We start from the raw sequence: 22,163 nt of genomic DNA, 5'->3' as shown, positions 1-22,163 counted from the left end.
CTATTATGGGGGCCCAGGTGTTTTACAGTCCATGTGTCAGTTTATTCTCCAAAGTCACTGTGGTCCAAGAATGTGCCACTACGTTACCTCTCCAATCTCTTCCTACAGAGCAGTCCAGAATCTTTGAATCTGGCTTTTAAGGTTGCATTTGGGTGTTACAGGCTTAATTAGCCTAAAGGCTGCAAAACCAAGCAGTCTCTACACCTCCTACTGACCCCAGTGATTCTCGGACATGCACTCCTGATGTTCCACCCATCAGAATGCACCTGATCCCATGGCTAGTCAGTTAAAAAGCTAAACCAGCAGAAACTAAATTTATGGGGAAAAAAAAAATGAATCAGATAAACTGTCTACTTCTCTTCTTCACACGTAAGGTTCCCTTTAACATTCAGCAGTACACTTATACGGTAGATAAGAAGTAATATACCAAGCAGGGACCTTGAGAAACAAAGCTAAATTGTTGCTTCCAGATTTTTTACAAAATACGAAAAGATTGAAAACACTCTCACAGGAAAACATCCTCCTTTAACTCAATCAATGTCTATGGAGTATACAAGAGTCTGAGAGAAAGGAAAGTGGTCCCGGGCTTTTGTGTGTGTGAAGCTAATTTCAAATCTTAAAACATCACAAATTTGCAGCTACTTAATTAAAAATGTTATAGCTCCCTGAGGCATAATACGTCCTCAAGGCTTCTCCTCCTCACCCTATTTCACAGCTCATTTTTCAGTTAGCTGCTAAATGTGCTGCTCTTCATTATGGGCCTTTGAAGTTCCAAATTTAGTCTTAACCACAAAACACTAATCAAAGAAGGATGCTCACAGTTTTTAACTACAATAGAACAGTGTACTACAAATGTTTTCCTTTTAAACCAGTTTTACATATTTTCACTCATATCTGGAAACATGCAGTCTGAGTGAGGACTGATATAAAAGAACAACATAAATTAGATCCACTAAAACTGCTTTATTACATTACCCTAGAGTTTTGTATATGAGGAGTTAGCAAATAATCTGGGTTGAAAAACTCTTACAAGTCTTGGTTTTCATGGGAAATTTTTACTTTGTCTTCTGCTGTAACTACATAGATCATGTATAATCCCTACTTATACATTGTTGTATCTAAATCTTTTTACTTGAAATTATAGCTTTTCTTAATCATCTTCATTATGCTTAAAATAGTTTAAACATAAGACATGCTCTTATACCAGAAAAGGAGTGTCCACAGTAAAAGGAGATGAGTCAAATCAGTGTATCAGTGATATCAGTACATCAATTAAAGTAATTTCTATTTTTTTACAGGAAAACATTAAAACATTGATAATGATTCACTTTAATAGACTTGAATAAATTTTTACCTTTATATTGATTTAGTTATAACAAAGCAACTTTCTATTGAGATATTTCCATTCTGAATTAAAAAACACTTAAAAACTCTAACAGCTGACTTCCACCAACTCAACAGAGCCATGTTTCAAATCCAATAAAACCATCTCCATCTTTTTTCTAGTTTAACTGATTCATGTTTGCTTATTCACAGATTATTCTGAAACATGATCCAAAACCAGTTTTTCTGAAGATTTGTTCCTGAATAATAATGCATTTTGATATCAGTCTTCTGAACTTGGAATCCACAATCCAGTTACTGCTGGAGAACTATTCTTTTAGAAATCAGATTGACTTTCACATGCAGGAAAGCCATCTGTTCTAGCTACCCTGCACAAGGATTTTTTACACAATGACATTTTATCTTTTAAACAAAAATTGTCTTTCTTATGCATGGTCAGAAAAGATAGAACGGCAAGTGGTAGAAATAGCTTCTGAGAGATGCTATGTAAGTGTGACTGGACCAAGTCTTAGAAGTATAAGTTGAGATAAATCATTTGGTCAGAAAAATATAATTTTTTTTAATTCAAAATTAATATGGATACATTGTTATATGTGTAGCCTTTCAAATAAAGGTGATTGCTGTAAAAATCCCATGTTTTTCAGCTGGCTCCATGAAGCTAATAATTTAAATTAAAGAGATTGCTAGAACAAAGTGAGAAAGCGTGCCCTTGGGCTGACATACCTCACAGAAGCTTTGGCAATGGTTTTTCTTCAGGTCCCAGGACTCTTTGCAGGGCTCCAGGCACTAGGAAGAGTCAGGAGGCAGAGAAGTGTCAGGAAGAGAATGAAATAAACAACCACAAATAACCCCATTTCTTTTCCAGTTGTTTGTTTGGCCTACAGGAAGTTAATAATCCACTTCTCCTGGGGAAAAGATTGTGTCATTGAGTCATGGTGTCAGAGCAAGGTCATGACAAGCCATGATTACAATACAAGAAACATATTCGGTATTTCTCACAGTACAAGGCAATCAACTCACTTGTTTATTATATCATCCTATTTTCCAGCTTATTGAATCTAGGTCTTAGTACCATTTAACACCATGTCACTGGATCACAGAGACAATGCCAAAAGCACTACTCTAAGTAGTGAAAGTACAGAAGTACAGAAAGTTATATCTTCTCCTCAGCAACCAGACTAAAGATTAGACAGGCACACTGCCTACTCAAGCGAGAAACTATTTCATCAAGCTATGGAGTAAACCCAGCAGAGGTTTAAACACTATTTCTGTATAAATAGACAATATTCACCGGTCTGTTAGCAAAACCACTCTATTTCAAGTACCATATTACCATTACTTCACCTTCAACCTCTACTGCAATGGTTATACAGAGAGCTGAGATTTAAACTCTGCAAACCAGAGTTAAGCTTCACAGCATAGCATAAAGAAAAATCACACTATTAAGAGCATTTACTGTAGCTGAAACATAAATTCAGATTCACATCCAGAAAACTTTTCTCTTCCTTTATTAAACATAAGATATTGGAAAATACTGACATTGTTGGGGGTTAATAACACCTACTCCTTCTGGTAACAGCAGAAAGATATTATTGTGACAAAAAGAAAGGCCTTTGACATGCAATGCAATATTTTTATAATTTATCTTATACATAGTATTAGATCGGATTAGATTTATGCTATTCAAAGTCAAGCATGAATACATATAGGCTGAATCTTGGCTGGACACCTGTACATTAATGTACTAAAACCAACAATAAGCATTTTTCTTACTATCAACATAGCCTAAAAATATAATAAAACCATTAGTCACAGAGGTTACATATTTCTGGGAAGAAAAATATCACTAAAGCATTTTCTTTATATATATTTTGGTATTCCAGACTCAATTTCTAGCTCTTCAAAATTCACAATGTGTTGTATACAGAATAATTAGAAGGATACATTATAAAATGTCACTGAAGTCAGCAAGTTTAATTAATTCCAGAGTATTGTTTCTCCTGTGGAATAGTTACCACACATTTGAGCCCAACTCCACTGTCATGTCATTTTACAACTCTCCTGCTTTGATGGATTTAATCCAAAAATTACTGAGGTATAAGTGGTGTAAAGACAAAATAGGAGACATTTTGACCATTCTGGGACTTTGTCAGTGATCCCCAAGGCTGTCAGGATTACCATGTCCTTGCCTTCTCTGAATTACTGTTGCACTGTTGTGCAGCCACGGAGAGTGTATCTAAACCAGCATATCCACAATCTTGAGCTGACAACTAAGACCAAGTTCATGCTGACTGGACCACCTTTCTTGCAGGCTATAGAGCAAAGCAGTTGATACTCCTGAAAGGAAATACCAAGATACTGTACAATTCAGATGGTTTCTTCAATGCATTTGTACCAGGATGTCTTTATCCACAATGTAAGTAGGCTTCAACACTTGATGCCATCTGGCTGTTGCTCTCTTTCAATAATAACACAGAACAGCCCAGGCTACTTTCAGTTGTGCTCCAGTATCTCCTGCCTCAGGGCAAGCAGAGATAATGGGCATCTCAACTCCTACACTTCAAAGGAGAAAATGAACCAGGGCTGAGCAGTATCCTGAATTCCAACTGCTCTCAGAATATGTCAAGGAAAACAGATGATACAGCCACTCAAGAGACTTCCACAGTCTCTTACAGGCTCTGATTAGGGTACACGCTCTTACCTATACATACACTAAAAAAATCTCTCTACTCCTGCTGTATGAGGAGTCCTTAGTGCCCTGGGCCAGCCTAGCATCATGGGCAGGAGTTGACTACCCAGCTTTAGTGGGGCTGTACCATTCTGCTGGTTAAGAACAACTGCTAGGAGGCAGAAATTTTGCAGTAGAAGAGTCTGGAACTGTCTTACTAAAAAGGTTGTTATTAACCTTGCAATGACAAAGATGAGAACACCTCACAAGCACTGAGGTTTGTGCATTGATCCTCTTAGCTACCCTATTATGAGGTTACCCCAATGCAGGTAGCTGGAAAACACTGGAAAGCTTGGATCCAGGTCTCACCTTTGAATCCTTGATTTAAACTGTAAATCAGCTGGGATATTGAGCTATATCCTCTGAACAAGAATAATCTCAGGTAGAGAGACACCTTTTTCTCCCCTAAGAATGCTCTCCTGATGTTTCTTACATGAAGATGGAAATGTGTTCCAAATCCAAAGTGTTATATACATGCTAGCTCTGAAGAAGGGCTGTCATGTACATAAATTTGTCTTTTTTCCGGTCAGCTTTCCAATAAACTCTCTGTCCTCACAAACTGTAGCCTACCTGGTTCTGTTAAACTTTTGCATCCCATTTACATGGGCCACTCTGAAATGTATCTTTTATCTCCAAGGGCTGGGTTGTTTTTTTCCTCATCTCTGGCATGGTTTGCTATGAATGTGCATCAAGATGAGACTATTCAAGAACATACATTTTGCAGTGCTCTGCACAGTACAGTAGTAAAACATTTATCCCTCCACTATGGATTCCCCCCCCCTTTTTAGACCATCTATTCCAGGGAAGAACAAAGTTGAAAACTGTCTCAAGAAAAAGAAGAATTGGGCCTTACGTGAAAAGCAGTTGAAGGTTTTGTGACAGGTATTGTTCCGTACATAATAAAAGTTAAAATCAAGAAAATGTGAGTCAGAACTAGTGACACTAATATCTGTTTCCTCAAATCCAAGTCTTTATAGAATAATAATCTTGAACTTTACATTTCTAATAATATCAATACAACTGACCCTGCTGACCGGATCAACAGGAGCTATTCTGCTTCTGTTTAGCTTAGCCTTGACATCTGAGAGGAAAGCATACAGTATTTCTCACCAGTAAGAACAGTTTCAACAGTTTCAACATATGTAAAACACTAATGAGAAAACTAGTCCCACCCAGCAGGGAAACACATTCAGGTTTTCTGGATTAGTGTAAATGTGTGTGTCTGTTAAAAGGATACTGAAATCTTCTATCCAGGACAAGGAAGACTGTAGGCAGAGCAGCAGCTCGCAGTTGGTTTGGACTCTATTTTGTGTAATAAAAAACACCTTGCAGACATAGCCACCTGCCCTCAGAAGGTAAGCTTAGGCACGATGATGGCAGACCACCAGCAGGCAGCAGAGCAGTGGCACAGGAAGCATCCCAGCAGTCCATTTGGCAGACGCCTGGTGGCTTGGAGCCACCACTGCCCCCTGCCCCGGCACCACCACACAGGCTTAGTACTGCTGGGCCAGGACAAGATGTGAAACACAACACTGAACCAGTCATGACAGGCCAGTGGCACTCATCAGAGGGTGAGGGGTGCCGATCACACCGGCCTTGCTAAATCAAATCCTCCTCAAGTGCTTATTTCATCATCTCTGGTGGTTAAATCTGGAAGTTGCAGGCTTTCTTTTTCATCCAGACTGCTGTGGAGTTGTTATTCATACTAAACAATTTCATCAAAAGCCAAAGGGACTGCTAATAGTAAGCACTCTACTACAGGCCTGTTGATGTTTAGACCGCACAGAATTAGGAATAAGAGCAAAGTACTGTTTCATTCAACGAAAAAGGATTGCTATTGCTTTAAAATATTTTGGGTCATGTTTTTTATTTCATCTTTTTTAAAAAATTTGCAGTTAAGGGCCATATTAGAGAAGTCTTTCCTGTTCTAATTTTTAATCTATAAATAAAGCAGCTAGGAGATTAGCATATGATGCATGCCATTTACATTGGTTAGTGAAGGGATCTTCAAAATAGCTTATTAATACTTTTTCTTACGAAAGGATGCCTTTGACCTAAATTTGAAAAATTTACACCAACACAGCACTTTTCAAAGTCTAATGAATTGCAAAACTTCGCTTAAGTATTGAAATACATACTTATTCAAATACTGTATATTTATTCAAATATTATATTTAAATTAAATAGCTGCATATGACACATTTATTTAAACAGCAAAAAATTATTTATTTCAGAGTAGAAGAGTCTACCTACAGTATTTTTGTCTAAAAAGGCATTTTTCTTCATCAGAGTGGAAACCAAGTCATCTGCAAATTGTTGTAAAAACAATGGAATCTAAGAGTTATAGCTGGAATGTAATTACTCTTTTCATTATCATTCATCATTCCTGCTGCTCCCAACAGTAAGGTCAGAAATGAATGGCTTATGTTTACAACATATATTTAAGTGCTTTGCTGTCCTAAGGAACTTAATTAAATGGATCTTAGATGGTTGGAAAAAAAAAAAAAGGAACAAACATCTTTCCTAATAATCTACCATGTCATGAGGAAGTACCTGAAAAATGCATGTGCTCGCTATCAGGCACGGAGCAGAGAACATTCTTAGGGTGAGGAATTTAGCCAAAGTCAAAGAAGAATATTGTGTTCATTAGTTTTAGAGAGAATAATTTTGTGATGTGTATGCTTAAATTACAACTGCACTTAAAAGAACCAGGAGAAAAGTGATTTTGAATTTGTAAATCTCAGCACAGTGGCAGTAAACACAATGTAAAACAGAAACAGGCAGCAAGAGAGAAATAGTTATTTTGAGATTTTTTTTTTTAATCTTCATCTGCTGTTTACAAATAGGAACAGAAACTGTTACTTTCTGTTTCTCAAAAATGGGACTGTGAGATGTCTGAAGAATGCAACGTTTTGATTTCAGAACCATAAATGCACAGTTACATATTTACCCAGTTCAAACCAATCAGTAGCATGCTAGTTTGGTAAAAAATATCAGGTATTAGCAATATCACATCACAGAACACACTATCTTTTGAACAGTTTAAACTACTACTTTTCTTCTTTACTGTAAGAGTCATGAGATGCAGGATGAGTTTACTGAAACTATTTCTCATGCTAAAACTAAGGACACGAATCGAGAAGATTATAATTTTTTAAAAAATTTACCTCATCAATTAAAAAAAATCTCCCATTACTTCTGGATTATATTTTTCCAAAAGATCCATACACACAAAAAACCCCAATCCTCAAACATTCTCTTCCTAGAAGACACATTTCATTTATTAATGCCAAAAAGAAATATCCATACTTATGTTACTGTTAGAACCAAAGACCAAATTAAACTCTCTAATATGACACATAATTCTGACTTGGTACTTCTGCATCTAGGAGGACATGGCGTAATTCTAAAAGCTACACCTATAAGGAAATAATTTAGCATAACAGGAGAATATTAATTACGCATATAAGTAAGTAAGAATCACAACTCTTTAACAATTTGCAGTGAAAGATTAGAAAAGCATCCTAGGATGAGACCAGTGAATCTATCTGAAGGACTCTGGCTGCCCATTTCAGGAATGTGCTTAATTTTTGTCAATTTATTTTATAAAAACCTATTTATACATTTGTGTCTCAACTTTCCGTGGTTACGCACGTCCTCCTAAATTTTAAGATGGGCATTTTCCTTCTGTAGATTCAAGGCAACTTACTTGAATACTGCATATTCAAATGAAAGAGGTGTGTGGTTCTGAAATTGAAATTAGACAAACCCTTTTAAAGATCCCTGTTCTACTTTTTTTAATCTCCAGTTTCAATCTCTGACCAGCACTAAGGTATGGGCAGTCTACTGACCCAGAATGCACAGGTGTGACTGCATGTTACAAAACGAAAAGCTCAGGTGAATAAAATCTATATGCAGTGAGAATTTCAGGCACTCAAGAGCGAAGAATCCTACATAGGCAGGTAAGTGAATCTCATTTCCACACTAGATCATTCTTGATGCTCTCCAAAACCCATGCTCAATAGTTTGACTGATTTAAAGGCTTCATCTGAGTACTTCTCCATGCAAATGTATCATGCTCAAGCTTGTGGGCACCTTTCCTAGTGATCAAGTGCACTTCAGGTATGAGAAATTTCAGGTGCTCACACGCCCTAACAGGTCAAGCACCTCCTTGTCAGTCTCTTGCTTCTCTGATTCTTTTCTCTCTCCTCCCTCACTAGCAGACTGAATCATTAGAGCACCAATTGTCAACTGTTTAGAAATCAGTGTGACATTTTAGCTCTGTGCTGGTTTTAGCCTGGGATAGAGCTAATTTCCTTAACAGTAGCTAGTATGGGCTATGTTTTGGATTTGTGCTGGAAATGTTTTTGTTACTGCAGAGCAACACTTGCATACAGGATCATTTTCTGTACCCCACCAGTGAGCAGGCTGGGGATGCACAAGGAGCTGGAAGGGGACACAGCTGGGACAGCTGCCCCCAGTTGACCAAAGGGATATCCCACACTGTACAGTGTCATACGCAGCATATAAAGACAGGGGAAGAAGAAGGAAGGGGAAGACACATTCAGAGTGATAGCATTTGTTTTCCAAGTCACTGTTACATGTGATGGAGTCCAGCTTTCCTGAAGATGCCTAACACCTGCCTGCCCATGGGAAGCAGAGAATGAATTCCTTGTTTTGCTTTGCTCACGTGCACAATTTTTCCTTTACCTGTCTTAAACTGTCTTTATCTCAAACTACAATTTTTTTCACTTTAACTCTTCTGATTCTCTCTCCTATCCCATCAGGAGGTAATTGAGTGAGTGGAGGTGTGGGGCTTAGTTGTCAGCTGAATTTAAACCACAACCACCTCCTAAAACTCACTTATATTTAATGTAGGTTTATGTATCTTTAAAACTGTTTAAAGTTTTTAAAAGTCTAATAGGAATAACTCTGAAACATATTCTTTTATGTAAAATAGAAGTTTCATGTGGCTACCTGGAGTTACTCCTCTGTTCATCTTAAGGAGGTTCTCATGAGAATTACACTAGTAATATATTTCCCTTGTAACTGAATAAACAAAAGGGTTAAATGATAGAAAAAGGTTCCCTGTCTGTGTTGCCTGTTTTCTCTCCTGTAGGTCAGTGAGCATCATGATTTGGTGAAAAGAAGTGCTTTTGTATTCCAGGATCAAGTCTTAATTAAATTAGTTACAGTTGGGGTTATTCTGTGACATTATCATGTACACTGGGAACCCAGCTGATACTGTCTGAAAGTATTGCTAATTGTAGAGCTGGTTTTGAATGAAAGCCAGGTCTTAGGTTTTAAATAATTGAGGGGGGTTAGATTTCTTGAAATGTGTTTTTTGTTGTTTGATATTGATGACATCCTGATGTGGACTGTAGTAGGGTAGATGAAAAGGAACAGGTGGAATTTGTTATCATCTGCAGGTACTAATTTATTCCAATTAATAAAAGTGTGTGTGTATATATATATATATATATATATATATATGCAAAGAAAAAGAAAAATCCTCTATTTGTAATCAACATTCAGAGAGTGTAACCTTATGCTTTAGGACAGATAAATGCTTTTATTTTTTAGAATTCTACTAAATCTATATCAAAGTAACAACAAAATGGCTGGCATGGAAACTACAGGAATGGTGTCTCTATTGAAGGTGCAGTTACAGCTACCTTAAATATTCTAAATCCTCTTCAACTGTAAGGTAAAACAGTGCAGTTCAAAACTCCAGGGTCCAACAGGAGCAGTTAGGAACTGATAAGAACAAGGAACAGCAACCACGCAGCAACCATCACATTATATTCTAACACATCACATAGGGTGTACCTGCAGGGATTGGGATTAATCTGAGGCTAACACCATAAGAGAGTTTTCTGGTTAATTCACATGGGAACTCATCCAGAGCAATTTGCCATTAAAAGTATCAAGGGTTAAATTATGAGAAAACAGCATTTTTTGTTAAGTTATAACATCGGAAAGTAAGAGGGAATATAAGCCATTCCGCACTGGTCTTAGTCAATAGGAATGAGAGTTCTATTTCCTGGCAGAATTTGGTATATCCCTTATGAAAAGAATAACAAAACTGTATAATGGAGAGAGAAAGCATATGATAACTGAGATTTATTTTTAATAGCTCTTATCTAAGTATATAACCTGCAGGTGAAATATAGAACTTATGACACATCACCTGCTTTAGATAAGAAATACTTTTTAAAATTATATTTCCAAACCAGCATTAAACAGTTTGACTTCTGGTTTCACATTCAAGCAGTGTGTTCTCAATAAATGGAAACTGTTTCTGCAGATGGGACTGTCGGTGTCTCATAGTAAACCACTGCAACCTTCACTTCACCAAGCCAGGCAGAACACATCTATAGTATTTTCCAATTACAAATTCTGAAGGACACAGGGGAAAAAAAAATGTTCAAAATCATATCCAGATAAGTAAGAGAAGGACAACATACTGATATGTTTCTTTGAAGCTCTATTCTGCAGTTTGAGCAGAGAGGTGGACAAACCCTTCACTACAGCTCTGTTTACTCAGCCTCTTACAAGGCTTAGAAACACAGTGAAGCAAACTACAGTTTTAGGTGCAACCGTCTTCTATCTCTTATCAGCAGTTTGGAGAGTGGTCTGGTCATTTGAATGGTTATTTCAGAGCAGAATGGAACATTTCTGAGAAATTTGCTGGGTGCAAAGTTGAGCAGTACAGTTTAAACTGCTATAGCAAATAGCTGCATTCAATATGTATTTATTTTACTTGGGTGTGGAGGGACTAAAAGCACACACATGGATAGGCATTAGCACTCTCCATGGTTATGCAAACTTACTAATATCAAATTAGGACTTAGAGTAAAAAAAACTTTCAGAAGAGCAATTGTTGTTATCTAACAAGACCATGAGCTTGAAACATTTAATTTTTTTTAATTATCCACCTCATTTCAGTAGACAGCATCAGGACTGCCAGTATCACAATTATAGGTGTTAGCAATCTGAGTTACTGAATGCCTTCAATACCCTACGCAAATATAGGAAACCTTATGACTTAGGACCAGTACTAATATTTCCTGGAATAGAGAGAGGGAAAGGGCTAGTCACAGTGTATCAGTTAAGTCTGACAGACCTTTACATATACAGAGTAGCATTATGGCATCAGAAAGACCAAGAACTTCAGGTCAAATATTCTTAAAGCCCATGTAGCCTTTGCCGTTAATTCCCAAAATTAAACAGGAATTGAAAGCTACTAGAAAAGGTGTATATGTACTGAAGGTGAGAATTACTGAAGGTGTTAAAAAAAAAGAAACTGTTTTGACATAAAATATTTGGAAAGCGAATTACTATTAAAAAAAAAAGAAGAAAAAAAAGAAGTCATATCATCACACCGTAGCTGAAATGCAGTAGTTTCAAATACAACCCTTTTAAAGTGAAAACAACTTTCAACACTGACAGCTTGGTATCTATCTGTATAGGTTAGTTGTCTGGCATGTCAAACTTTGCCAGCAGAAGTGTTTGTTTAAAAGGACAGAATAATCCTAGAATTCTTTTCATGTTTTTATTCTTTGTTACCAAGTCAAAATAATGGCCATCGATGTCAACAGAAAACTGGCTCTCAAACATTAGTTCATTCCTGACCAGTTTTTATCAAAATTTGTTTCCAGGGTTTTGTACCAGCAGATGAAACCGGGACACGTACTTTCTTCTCTTTTCCTGCCTCATGCCCTAAAGCTTAACACAATCACCAAAGAAACAACTCTGAGCTCTTATTTTGCCTGATTTTGAAACATGAAATTGAACTTAAACCTCCTACATTCAAGATGAATCCCCTAAGCATAGAGTATTTGATGGATCTTTCTCTCTCCTGTTGAAGCTGTTTCATCTTGTATAAACAATGAGATCATCTCTAGAGAAGAGCCTTAAATGTCAACTTCTCACCTTGAAGGGGCATGCCCTAGCAGCACTTCTGATCCTCCTGAAGTTCTTTTGAAATGCTTATAATAGGTACAAATATTTTGGCTCTTTCTCAGTGCAGTAGTTATTCCACCAGCATTTCTTTGCTTGAGATAATACTCTTTCTCACTCTCTCCTCTTTTCACACCTTTGATTCCTCTACTAATCCACTCTGGCCTTAAAATTGTTGTTCTAATTACCCCTATTCAAATTGCTGTCTCAAAGAACATTTTTCTTATTCTTCTGTTGCCTTGCTTTTATGTGCTGCATCAAGTGCAAATTAGTTCTCTTTTTTCAAAACTCTTCCTAGCCCTTATTCTAAATCTCCACATTTTGAATTTTCACCTGTCAAGATATAAGGTGCAGCACTGGTAAAATGCTATGAAGCAGTAAGTCAAGCCTGGAGCAATATGTGCACACAAGATATATACTTGATATGGTTTGAAGCTGGCTCCCTGCCAAGTCTCCAAACCTTACCACAAGAAGTCGTCGTCCCCCCCCAAACCTCAGGGAGAAGAGGGAGAAGAGGGAGAAAAAAAACAACTAAGAAAACCGAAACGAGAGAGAGACAGCTAAAGTGATATATATAAATATATTTACACTTATGTTACAATTATATACATTTGAAATATATACAATTTCACAAGGGAAAGGGAAGGGGGAAGGGAAAAGCAACAAAACCAAAATAAAATATATATATATCCCAATTAGTAGCCCAATATCTATCCACTAAAAGAGTTAGCAAAGAAATATCTCACTACTCTCCTTGGGACAACCGAAGGTCTCTCTGGAACGATCACCGGCAACCTCCGCCTCCCAAGGTCGACAAGGCCTTACCAGGCCTCGCTCCCCAACACAGCAGACTCAACAGCAGGGAACCTGCACCTCCAAGCCGCCGGAAGGAAAGAAAGCGAAGGCCTTCCCTCCTTTCTTCTTACAGTCTGGCTTACGTAAAAATCGTAGGGAATACTGGGTAAATCTGGGCCCTTCCTTGGCTACAAACTGGTCACCAAGGAAGGCCTAGACCAAACTACCACAATACTGTAGCAAAGTGCACAGATTATTTTAAATCAAACGAAGAGTGATACAGTCTAAAAAGGTTAAGAAGATTCCTGTAATAGAATTCTTCTCATAGTGCTAATAGCTTTAATTGCTTAGTGCCTTCCTGCTTCTTTCTGTGCTATTGCTTACATTCTTCAGCAGCGTAGCTACTGTATTAATGACCAACGAAATGAGCTATCCAAATTAAACAACAGTAGCAGTTTTACTTCTCTGTTTGACTTTCTTTCTTCAGGTTTCAGTCCTGCAGTGCAGTTTACCAATAAACTGATTTTTCATCTTTGCATCTGTTCCACCATTTTATCATGAATCAGTCATGAAAAATTTTTCTTTCTGTTTTTAAACCTTCTCCAAGATTGCATCTGGAACTTAGATAGTAAGCAACATAGTAAGAACATTTCCACCTGTATGTTCCTACTGTTTCTAGGCCACTGTTCCTTGACACCCTTTCCACATGGATAGAATCCAAAGAGGGTAATATAGTAAAAATAACAGCAATATTTACTGCTAACAACACGGGTCTGCAAAATGTAACAGCTTTTCCCCTCCATATCTTAGAAATGCAGATGGGCTTTTGCCATTTGTTTCAGGCAGTAGTGATAGTGATCAGGTCATGGATAACTTTACAGTTGCACTTGATGATCTCAGAGGTCTTTTCCAACATAAATGATTCTATGATTCTATAAAAAAGAAACCCATCTTATGTTCTAAAACGTCTCTCTCATAAACTGCCTTTTCATTTTCTAATAGTTGACCATTTGATTTAGTGATTACATAATACTTTTAAAGTAAAAGTGAGCATAAATATTTTGACATTTTATACATGTAAAGAATTTCCATCGAGAAAACATAATTCTTTTAATCTTAAACAGACAAGAGAAAGCCTCTTCAAGCTGGCACTTTCCCCTTCCAATCTGTTACAAGGCAGCTTCAGAAAACCACACACAGTCTTGTTATAAACACCATCTTGCTGTGCAACTTAAAGTGTCTGTCAGAGCAGCACTGCTCTCTCCAAGCAAAGTCAATTTTTTGTTGCTGTTTTATAAATGAGTTAAACTAGTGAACTCTTCTGATAACAGATGACTCAACTTATACATCACCCTGCAAATTCACACATACATTTCTGAATGAGAGAGCCGCAACTAAATGTTCTTTTTGCTTGTATCCACCACAGTTCTATGGTTTTATAGACCACTGAACAATCAGGGACGACCAAAATAGGGGGGGCCCTCTTTGTCTAAATCGTTACTTTGTTTCTCTCCCCTGGTTTTCTGTTTCCCTCCCAGCACTACCATCACCATCTGAAACGACATATTCCGCATTACTAAACAGCAAGAGCCATAGGGCTTTTCATTTCTAATTTCACGCCATAATAAAATGCAGTGGTTGTTTCACTGGGGGACCTGAAAAGCCCTCTTTTGTGAGGCTGGTCTGGCGGTCAGGTTAAGTATCACACGCTGGCAGCAGGCATCTGTGCATGCCTCTTCAACCAGTTATGGCAAAGGGGGAGGAAAAAGAATAGCAAAATCAAAAGGAGGTTCTCTTGGAAAAAAAAAAAATTAATCCCCTACTCTGAAGCATGTACATTCTATTGCTTGGCCTAAATAGTTTTAAATATATCTCTTGTCCACCTCAGTGATAGACCAATCAATCTAATAATAGTAAGCCCAGAACGTTTTCAGTGTACTCAGAGTTATACTTGTTGCTTTAATGGAAAATCTATTCCTAAAATCAGACCTAAAGCAGACTGATGATACAAACTTGTGAGAAGAAGGGAAAAAAATATCTAAAGGTAATAAACTTGCACTTTTTTAAATTTCACAGTAAACATTCATACCAAAAACCCCCCTAAAACCTAAAACCAGTGAAGATGATTGGCAATAACAAATAAGAAATACCGTGCTTCTAAAAGATCCAGGATCATATGTAACAGAAATATTGCTTAATTCTCTAAAAGTAGAAGCTATAATTCCATTAATCCCAAGCACAACAAGAAGAAAAAGCCAAAATGTAACAGGAAACTCCATTAAATGTTCTACACTTATCTTGGATTTTTCAAGTATATTCCCAATACACACACAATGTTTTTCTGTCCTATTTTTAGAAACCCTATTGTATCCATTGAATCTTTTGTAAAAAGAGATATTGTGAATCCTTTTCACAACAATCTCTTCATGTGTCTTAACAGAGTCTACTGAAACATCAAAATGAGTAAAAATCTATCAATTTACATGACAATTCATAGAATAAACACTGCTTAGAAATACTTTAAAGTTTAGATAGTTTCACATATTAGTTGAGGGGTGAAAAAGAAATCTAAACAAAGTAACCTTGTTTCAAATTAATTCTTTCAAAAGTTATTAAATAAATGCCTTCCTTTCTTTTTCAGTGCATGCTACACATAAGCAAGAAAGACTACATGCTCATGCTAAATTTTTTTATCTCTAATTATTGTGGGGTTTTGGGGTTATGTTTATGTGATGAGCATAAGCAAATTTAAATCCCTAATGCCACCAAAAGGGGCAGTCCAGAACTGCCCTTTGGACGTACATGTGAACACTTCTTTGGATGTAAATGTGCTAAAACAGACACTCTAAATGAAATATTGACCAGTTTTTCGCTAAGTAAACTTTCCCATTCAGCTTGCTCAGTAGCCTCATAAAAACTGGCTGTCTGGGTTGGGGACACGGGCATAAGGGAAAGAGAGAGGAGTCTGTAAACACCTCTTTAATTGCAAGCCTGCACTTACAACAGCTTAAGCCAGCCATAAAACCACAGTCTAAAAACTAACTAATATCTGATTTTCCCTCCAAGGCTGAGTAATAAAGGTTAACATTATGGTGTTGAGAGGTAAGCAGGACAAACTGGCAGCAGAGTTAATAAATAAATAAATAGTTCTGTTTAAACTGTCATAGGATATAAACTGTTAAATCAAACCTCAGCCTTCTGCTGAAAGAACTGAGCTGGATACATTTTCCCTGGCTATAGTCTGGGACAGAATACTGGCCATTTCCACTTCCAGGACAGAAGGGAAGACAATTTCTCCACACTGTCACAGACTACACCACAGGAGCACATTCTGCTTTCAGCATACATGAATGTTGTAGTTCACCTCTGCAGCTCAAACAGGCATCACCACATTTCTTCATTGTATAAACTTAGGTTGATAATTGGGCAAGCAAAATTCTTCTAAAATTCTTCTTAAATACGAAATTTAACTGCCACATATAATTTCAAAAAGTGTTCTAGATTTGTGGCTGAAGAGGTATCTTTTTTTTTTTTTAACTTTAGCTTGAAAGCTGAGTATTTTAATTAATTATACACTGATTTCTAACATTATTCAAACTTACTGATCTTTCCCACCATGAACTGCAATACGTAAAAGAAAAGACTGATAGTAATATACTTCTAGTTATCCTGAAGTGAGCTTTCACGGTGTGCAGATGTAAAAATGATGAAATGATCTTTAACACTTGGACTCAATCTTTCTAACCTAAATGATTCTATGACTCTTTGAAATGAAATAAAAGCATGATAAAGGTGATGCTATAGCACAGCAAAAAAATTTAAAGTAGACTTTTGGAATATATAATGCTTTAACTAGTTCTCTGCCATTCATTTTAACAGGACTCTTGAGCAAGCTCTCAGAGGAATCTGAGAGTAAGATTATGGGAACATGTTGGTATTAAGACCCTAGAAAATAACTATCTTGAAGTCAGCTCTTTGCATAGCACTCTATGCTGACAGATGAAATGGATAGCTTGCCTTTTTATGCAAATATATGCAAGGAAATGCACACTAGTTAATGAAGTATAGCCAAAGGGTCTGAATCAAAAGCCATAATTCCAGATTACATCAGCACAGACTGCAGGTGCCCACCAATCTCAGGAACTGACTCCCTCTGATTGCTCAGAGGCATCCTAAATCTCATGGTCTACATAAGAGTACCAGAATGCTCAATTTCGTATAGAGAGCATGTACCTGTGAGCTGCTCTGTAGTTACTGTCATTGTAAACTGCAAAACTTGACAATCCTGAAAAATCTTCATTGAGAGTTCTGGAGTTGCAGCAGCTCTAACTGGATGTCATTTTTTACCACTCATCTCAATAAAAACAGGTTAGGCAGTAGTGGCAAGATGGCAGGTTGGAGGACTCCGTGCAAATGGAAGAAAGAAAACAATGGCAACGGATGAGGGAAACAGGAAAGGGGGAGGGGAGAGAAAAAACAGTCCTGCAAACCTCTCTGTGTGAAGTCATCTGTAAGAACTGCAGTACGTCCTTGAGGGTATATTAATGTGTAATAAAAGACTGCAGCTTTTTATTCAGTCAGGGTATTACCACATTTTCTGTTTTCTATATAGCTATATATAGCTTTTATAATGAAATATATATAGCTTTTATAATGAAATGCATTAGGGATTTTCTCTTAGGAGTTAAACTCTCCTTTTGAAACCAAACATCAGGAAGGAAAGTATGAAAGACCATTGTCCACTCACAGAAGCCTATGTCCAATATAACACACAGTATGGCAACAGCTGCTACTCCTGAAAGCCAAACACCTTTTCTTTAGGTATCTGTCACACCTGCTAGCTCCACATGAATGCCCCCAAATGTCTAAAGCTCAAATAGAACCAGGTGCTCTTGTGTAAAAAACAATACAGCCCTTCTGCAGGATTCAGTCTCAGACAATTAAGTTGCATGTTGACAGGTGAGACAGGGACTTAACCTCCCATCAGCTGATGGAGATCTAGTCAATACAGTCAATGGCATGTGAAGAACCACTTGGTGTCTCCTACAGGAGATATACCTACCTCTCTGGAGGTTACTGACAATACTAACTTGATCCCTATTGGCAACAGAGTGGGTCTGGATAGCTCCATCACGTAATAACTGTATAAAATTCAAAATTCAGTTGCCTGAATCTCAAGTTAAGTCCTACTACTGATCAGGGTACTGTTAATTTGATTGTCATAGTGGGATTACAGGGTTGAGTAAACACTTCTTACCCAATAACTGTAATATTTCAGAATATTACTGAAAACAGAATACTTCAGTAACAAGTATTTCAGGCAGACATTTATAATGCAGTGGCTGTATTCTATTCCTTAAATATAGGAACACTCAGACAGAAAGGCAGATAGGAAACTACTCATGAATAGACTTCTGTAGAAGACGTAAAATATAATGTGGTTTGTTTCACCACCAGTCACATTTGTTACGTGATTTTACTAATTTTTACTTCCTCAACCCAATTTGAATTTATATAATTTTCAATTGCTGTAACACTTCAAATATGTTTGGGACTATGAATGAAACCACCAAGACACCAGTTTCTGCTTATTGAAAGAAACTGCCCTATTCTTTTTATATTTTCCAGAGTACTTCTTTGGGCAAATAGCTAGAGGTTAATATTATAAGCACCTTAGAGTAACCATTCTATATTTGTCTGAATAAATGCATCAAATGATGATGTATATAAAAAACTAATTCTCTATTTTCCCTAATCTCCACAAGACAGTCAGATAAAAGTTTTCTACCACTGTGTAAAATTGTCACTGCCTAGAGGCAAAATTGCTAGTACACTGAAACAGTTTACAGAATTACCGGTAACATAAAATAGATGTATTGTCTTTATTGCAAATGCCAATTATTACAAATCAAATCACTAAAAACTACCCTTTTTAGGGAACAGTACAAAATTTTTTGAGTAACGTTTTGATACACAAGAATGAAGAATATTTCCAGATTTGACTACTAAAAATCTTAATAATGTCTGACTGTGAAGAAATATAATACCTCTCTCCCGCATTTTACAATTGCCTAATGGAAAGGCCATGAAAGTTTGCATGCATCTGACAAATGTATTCTTCAAGTATCCAAAAATTGCTTACACATTCATATATAAACAAACTCAGTACCAGAGGACCAATTTTGTTCTTGAAATAAAACATGCAATGTTCATTAAAATCAGTAAAAGCCACCCAGACAATCAAGAAGACAGAGTCTGGCCCAAAGTATCTTAAGAATTCATTTAAGAATTTGGCACAAATTCTGAAGCAACATTTAGGCCAAGCCACTTCCATAAACAACCTTTCTATTCATATGCTTAAAAAAGGCAAGAGCAATAACAGCTGTCACAGCTCATTGTCCAAATATATCTTTCTCTTTTTAATTTTAACCTCTTAGACTAATCTATACCTGGATTTTTCAGAAACTAACTTCAAATTATGTCTTTTTGAGTTTTTTGTTTCTATGAATAAACTTTTCCTTCAGACATTAAAAATACCTTAAAAATTATGTTCTTCTAAATTGTGGCCATTATGGTTGATTTACTTACTTCTTTCTCAGTTCTTTTATGCATCCTTTTCATCTTCAGAAATCCTCTCCAGGCCTGAAGATGACCAACACAAATTACTATATCGAGATACTTTAGACATAAGAGCTTTTCCAGAAAAAAAGCATCACTGTAGGCAAAAATGGACATCACCTGTGTTAGAAAAATCTACACTTCTTGAGTGTATCTCAGACTTTACTTTGGATACTAAGACTCGTGATACATGGAAAGTTGTTCAAATCTAGATGAAGCTTACAATCATGTGCTCTTAAAGGCACAGCCTATTACAGTAAAGTTGAAATAGTCTGTGCCTGCAAAAGCCCTCTTATGCCATTATAATTACATCCCTATAAGTACTTTGATAGAGGAGTAGCAAAAAGCTCTATACTGCCAAACCAGCTGCTGATATAATTTTATATTTGTCTCCTCTCCTGGATCTGACAACAGTATTACAAAGGAATGGTGTTAAGGCAATTAAAGGATTTTTTAAAGTAGAAGAATACTTCAAGCCAAAAATCATTATAGCTCAGTTCATTAAATATGTCACCATATCTCTTCAGGCACAAATCCAATCCAAGAAGCTGAAGATAAAAAAACATACCAGTCCCATCTGTAATGCATCTTAAGATTAATTTATTGGCACTCACTGTTCTCAAGTAACTGACTTGCCCTGTAAATACTATAAGCTAAAGCTTTCTTTTAAAAGCTTTATTTTATTTGCTTCATGGATAGTTCTGGCACATTTTACCATTTCCCACTGTAAAAGTAGAACTAAATTTCATGTACTCTGCAAACCTCCATGTAATATTTCAGAAAATAAGAGAAAATATTCTGAAGTTTATTATTTTCCACATTAATAACCCAAATTGCTCCAGTTATCCCCAAGAAGGACAATCAATCACATTTGCTATATGAGTTTGCAGAAGCTATTTCCTCTGTCAAGGCATATTACTGATTTTTCTAAATGACAACCATCTTACAGACAGATTTGCTTTTTTAAAAAGTAGAAATGTAACTTTAAATGGATCATTTGACTACTATAACAGAATACATAGTATAGAAGATAGGAACATTTCATGTTTGAAACAGTGTCTTCAAAAACATGTGAAAGCAGAAGCAGACTAAACAGTGGCATTTACTTCCCAAGTTTACATAAGGAACACTTCATCAGTCTGAAATACTTAACATCCTCTCCCTATATATAAATACACTTGAGAGACTGTATATGCTAAAGCTGTTCAGTGTTTTTTTGTTTTGTTCCACACACACCACCATCACCACCACACCCCTCCCCCCCAAGCAATGCTAATGCCTTAACAAAAGCTTTATTGAACTTTATGCAGATCATGAACAATACAAGACCTGTAGTGGGCTTTACCTTCCAGTGCATTGCTTCTTGTAGAGCCACTTAAACAAAGCACAAATCAAGTGATACGAAAACAGAACAATAGTGTTTTCCAACTCATTGAATCCAGTTTGAGAACTAGAGATGCTGTCTTTACAAAGCAATCAGTGAGAGTTAAGTGAGAGGCATACAAAAGTATTAGTCAAGAAGTAGTGGAGAAATGGCATCCTCCCCCACAGCTATTAAGTACCACAAGTGAGAGTAGACTCCAGTCCCCTTGCCCTTTATAATGAGAGTGAGCAAGCACTTTGCAGACTGAGCAGGTAAGGCTCTAGGAACAGCATAACCCAAATCAGCCGTAGGCAGAAGCTCTGGTTCTGTCCTCCCACTCTGTCTGGGCTGCCAATTGTGTTTGCTCTTTTGCGCTTCAACTAAAAAAGTGAACACAGTTTTATGCTGGCAATGCTGACAAATCTCCCTCTGCTCATCTCCTCTACCCCAAGTAGTTTATGGCCAGATGTGTGAGCTGTCCACCTTGCTCACTGATAAGTCCTGGGATGAGACAGGTAGCTGAGGGAAGGGAAGACTTTCCCTTGACACATCAACTGATATAAAAAACAGCCTTATGGCCAACCCACCTCAAACTGTAGTGTGTTTTGAAAATTTCCTTTTTTCGTCATCCTCTTACTAAAGCAAAAAAAATTGGGGATTTTAAAGTGACTACAAAATAAAGAAAGGAAAAAAAAGAGTGTGAATGTTTTTTTCTTGTACTTGCATTAGAACTTGTAAACTGTTGCCATAATCCTCAAAGAAAGGTGCATTGCATTCTAAAATAATAAAGCATGATTTGCCCTATTTTTGCTCAAGTTCTCAAATAGAGACACAAATTTGAGCAATCTGAGAATTAGAAAACATACAAAGAAGACAGTAATGTAACCGCTTACGACTGGTCCAGTGACCAAATTCTCACACTGAAATTAAAATTTAGTCATTAAATCATTTTTTATAGTTTTAAATTTGCTACTAATTTGGGCAAAAAGGTTATATGCTTTCAGGTTGGATGATACTGTTTGCAACCATATATTGCATATATCTCAACTTCTTTACTTTCAAACTGACACACATATTAAGGAGCAAAGTAAAGGGTTTTTTTCTAATCCCACATGCTCCCTGTGAAGCAACAAGTTATGGGAGTTGGAGAATTTACCAGGTTTCAATTCTGGGCTTCCTGGTGTGCAGCAAGTATTCCCAACGGAGTTGTGAACTGCCCTTGCCTTTTACCACTCTGCGATGTCCCACCTTCTACCCCAACTACACATTCTTTGCTCTGCATCTTCACAAGAGTCTTGGGCATGCAAAAATAGCATGCAGCTATTTTGAGAAATTCTCCTTAGAAAAAGCTCA

At 36.8% G+C, this 22,163-nt stretch overlaps 1 protein-coding gene across 2 annotated transcripts in view; it reads right to left on the bottom strand.

Annotated features, from left to right (window-relative positions):
* Positions 1–22,163, bottom strand: part of ANOS1 (anosmin 1) — a 134,286-nt gene that overhangs the window by 60,366 nt on the left and 51,757 nt on the right. The window contains exons 1-2 of one of the 2 annotated variants that reach the window (XM_032680359.1): positions 5,183–5,218; positions 2,068–2,130 (exon numbers count right to left, since the gene is read on the bottom strand). In XM_032680359.1, the coding sequence (XP_032536250.1) occupies positions 2,068–2,130; positions 5,183–5,212 (93 nt within the window). In that variant the 5' untranslated portion in view covers positions 5,213–5,218. Of the gene's footprint in view, positions 1–2,067; positions 2,131–5,182; positions 5,219–22,163 lie in introns of those variants that run through there. The other variant, XM_032680358.1, reaches the window with a different exon arrangement.

Source organism: Chiroxiphia lanceolata, chromosome 2 (genome assembly GCF_009829145.1).
Source record: "Chiroxiphia lanceolata isolate bChiLan1 chromosome 2, bChiLan1.pri, whole genome shotgun sequence".
In the NCBI taxonomy this organism is placed as follows: Eukaryota; Metazoa; Chordata; class Aves; order Passeriformes; family Pipridae; genus Chiroxiphia; species Chiroxiphia lanceolata.
The sequence above is the reverse complement of the archived record's forward strand: the minus strand, read 5'-3'. Positions and strand labels throughout refer to the sequence as shown.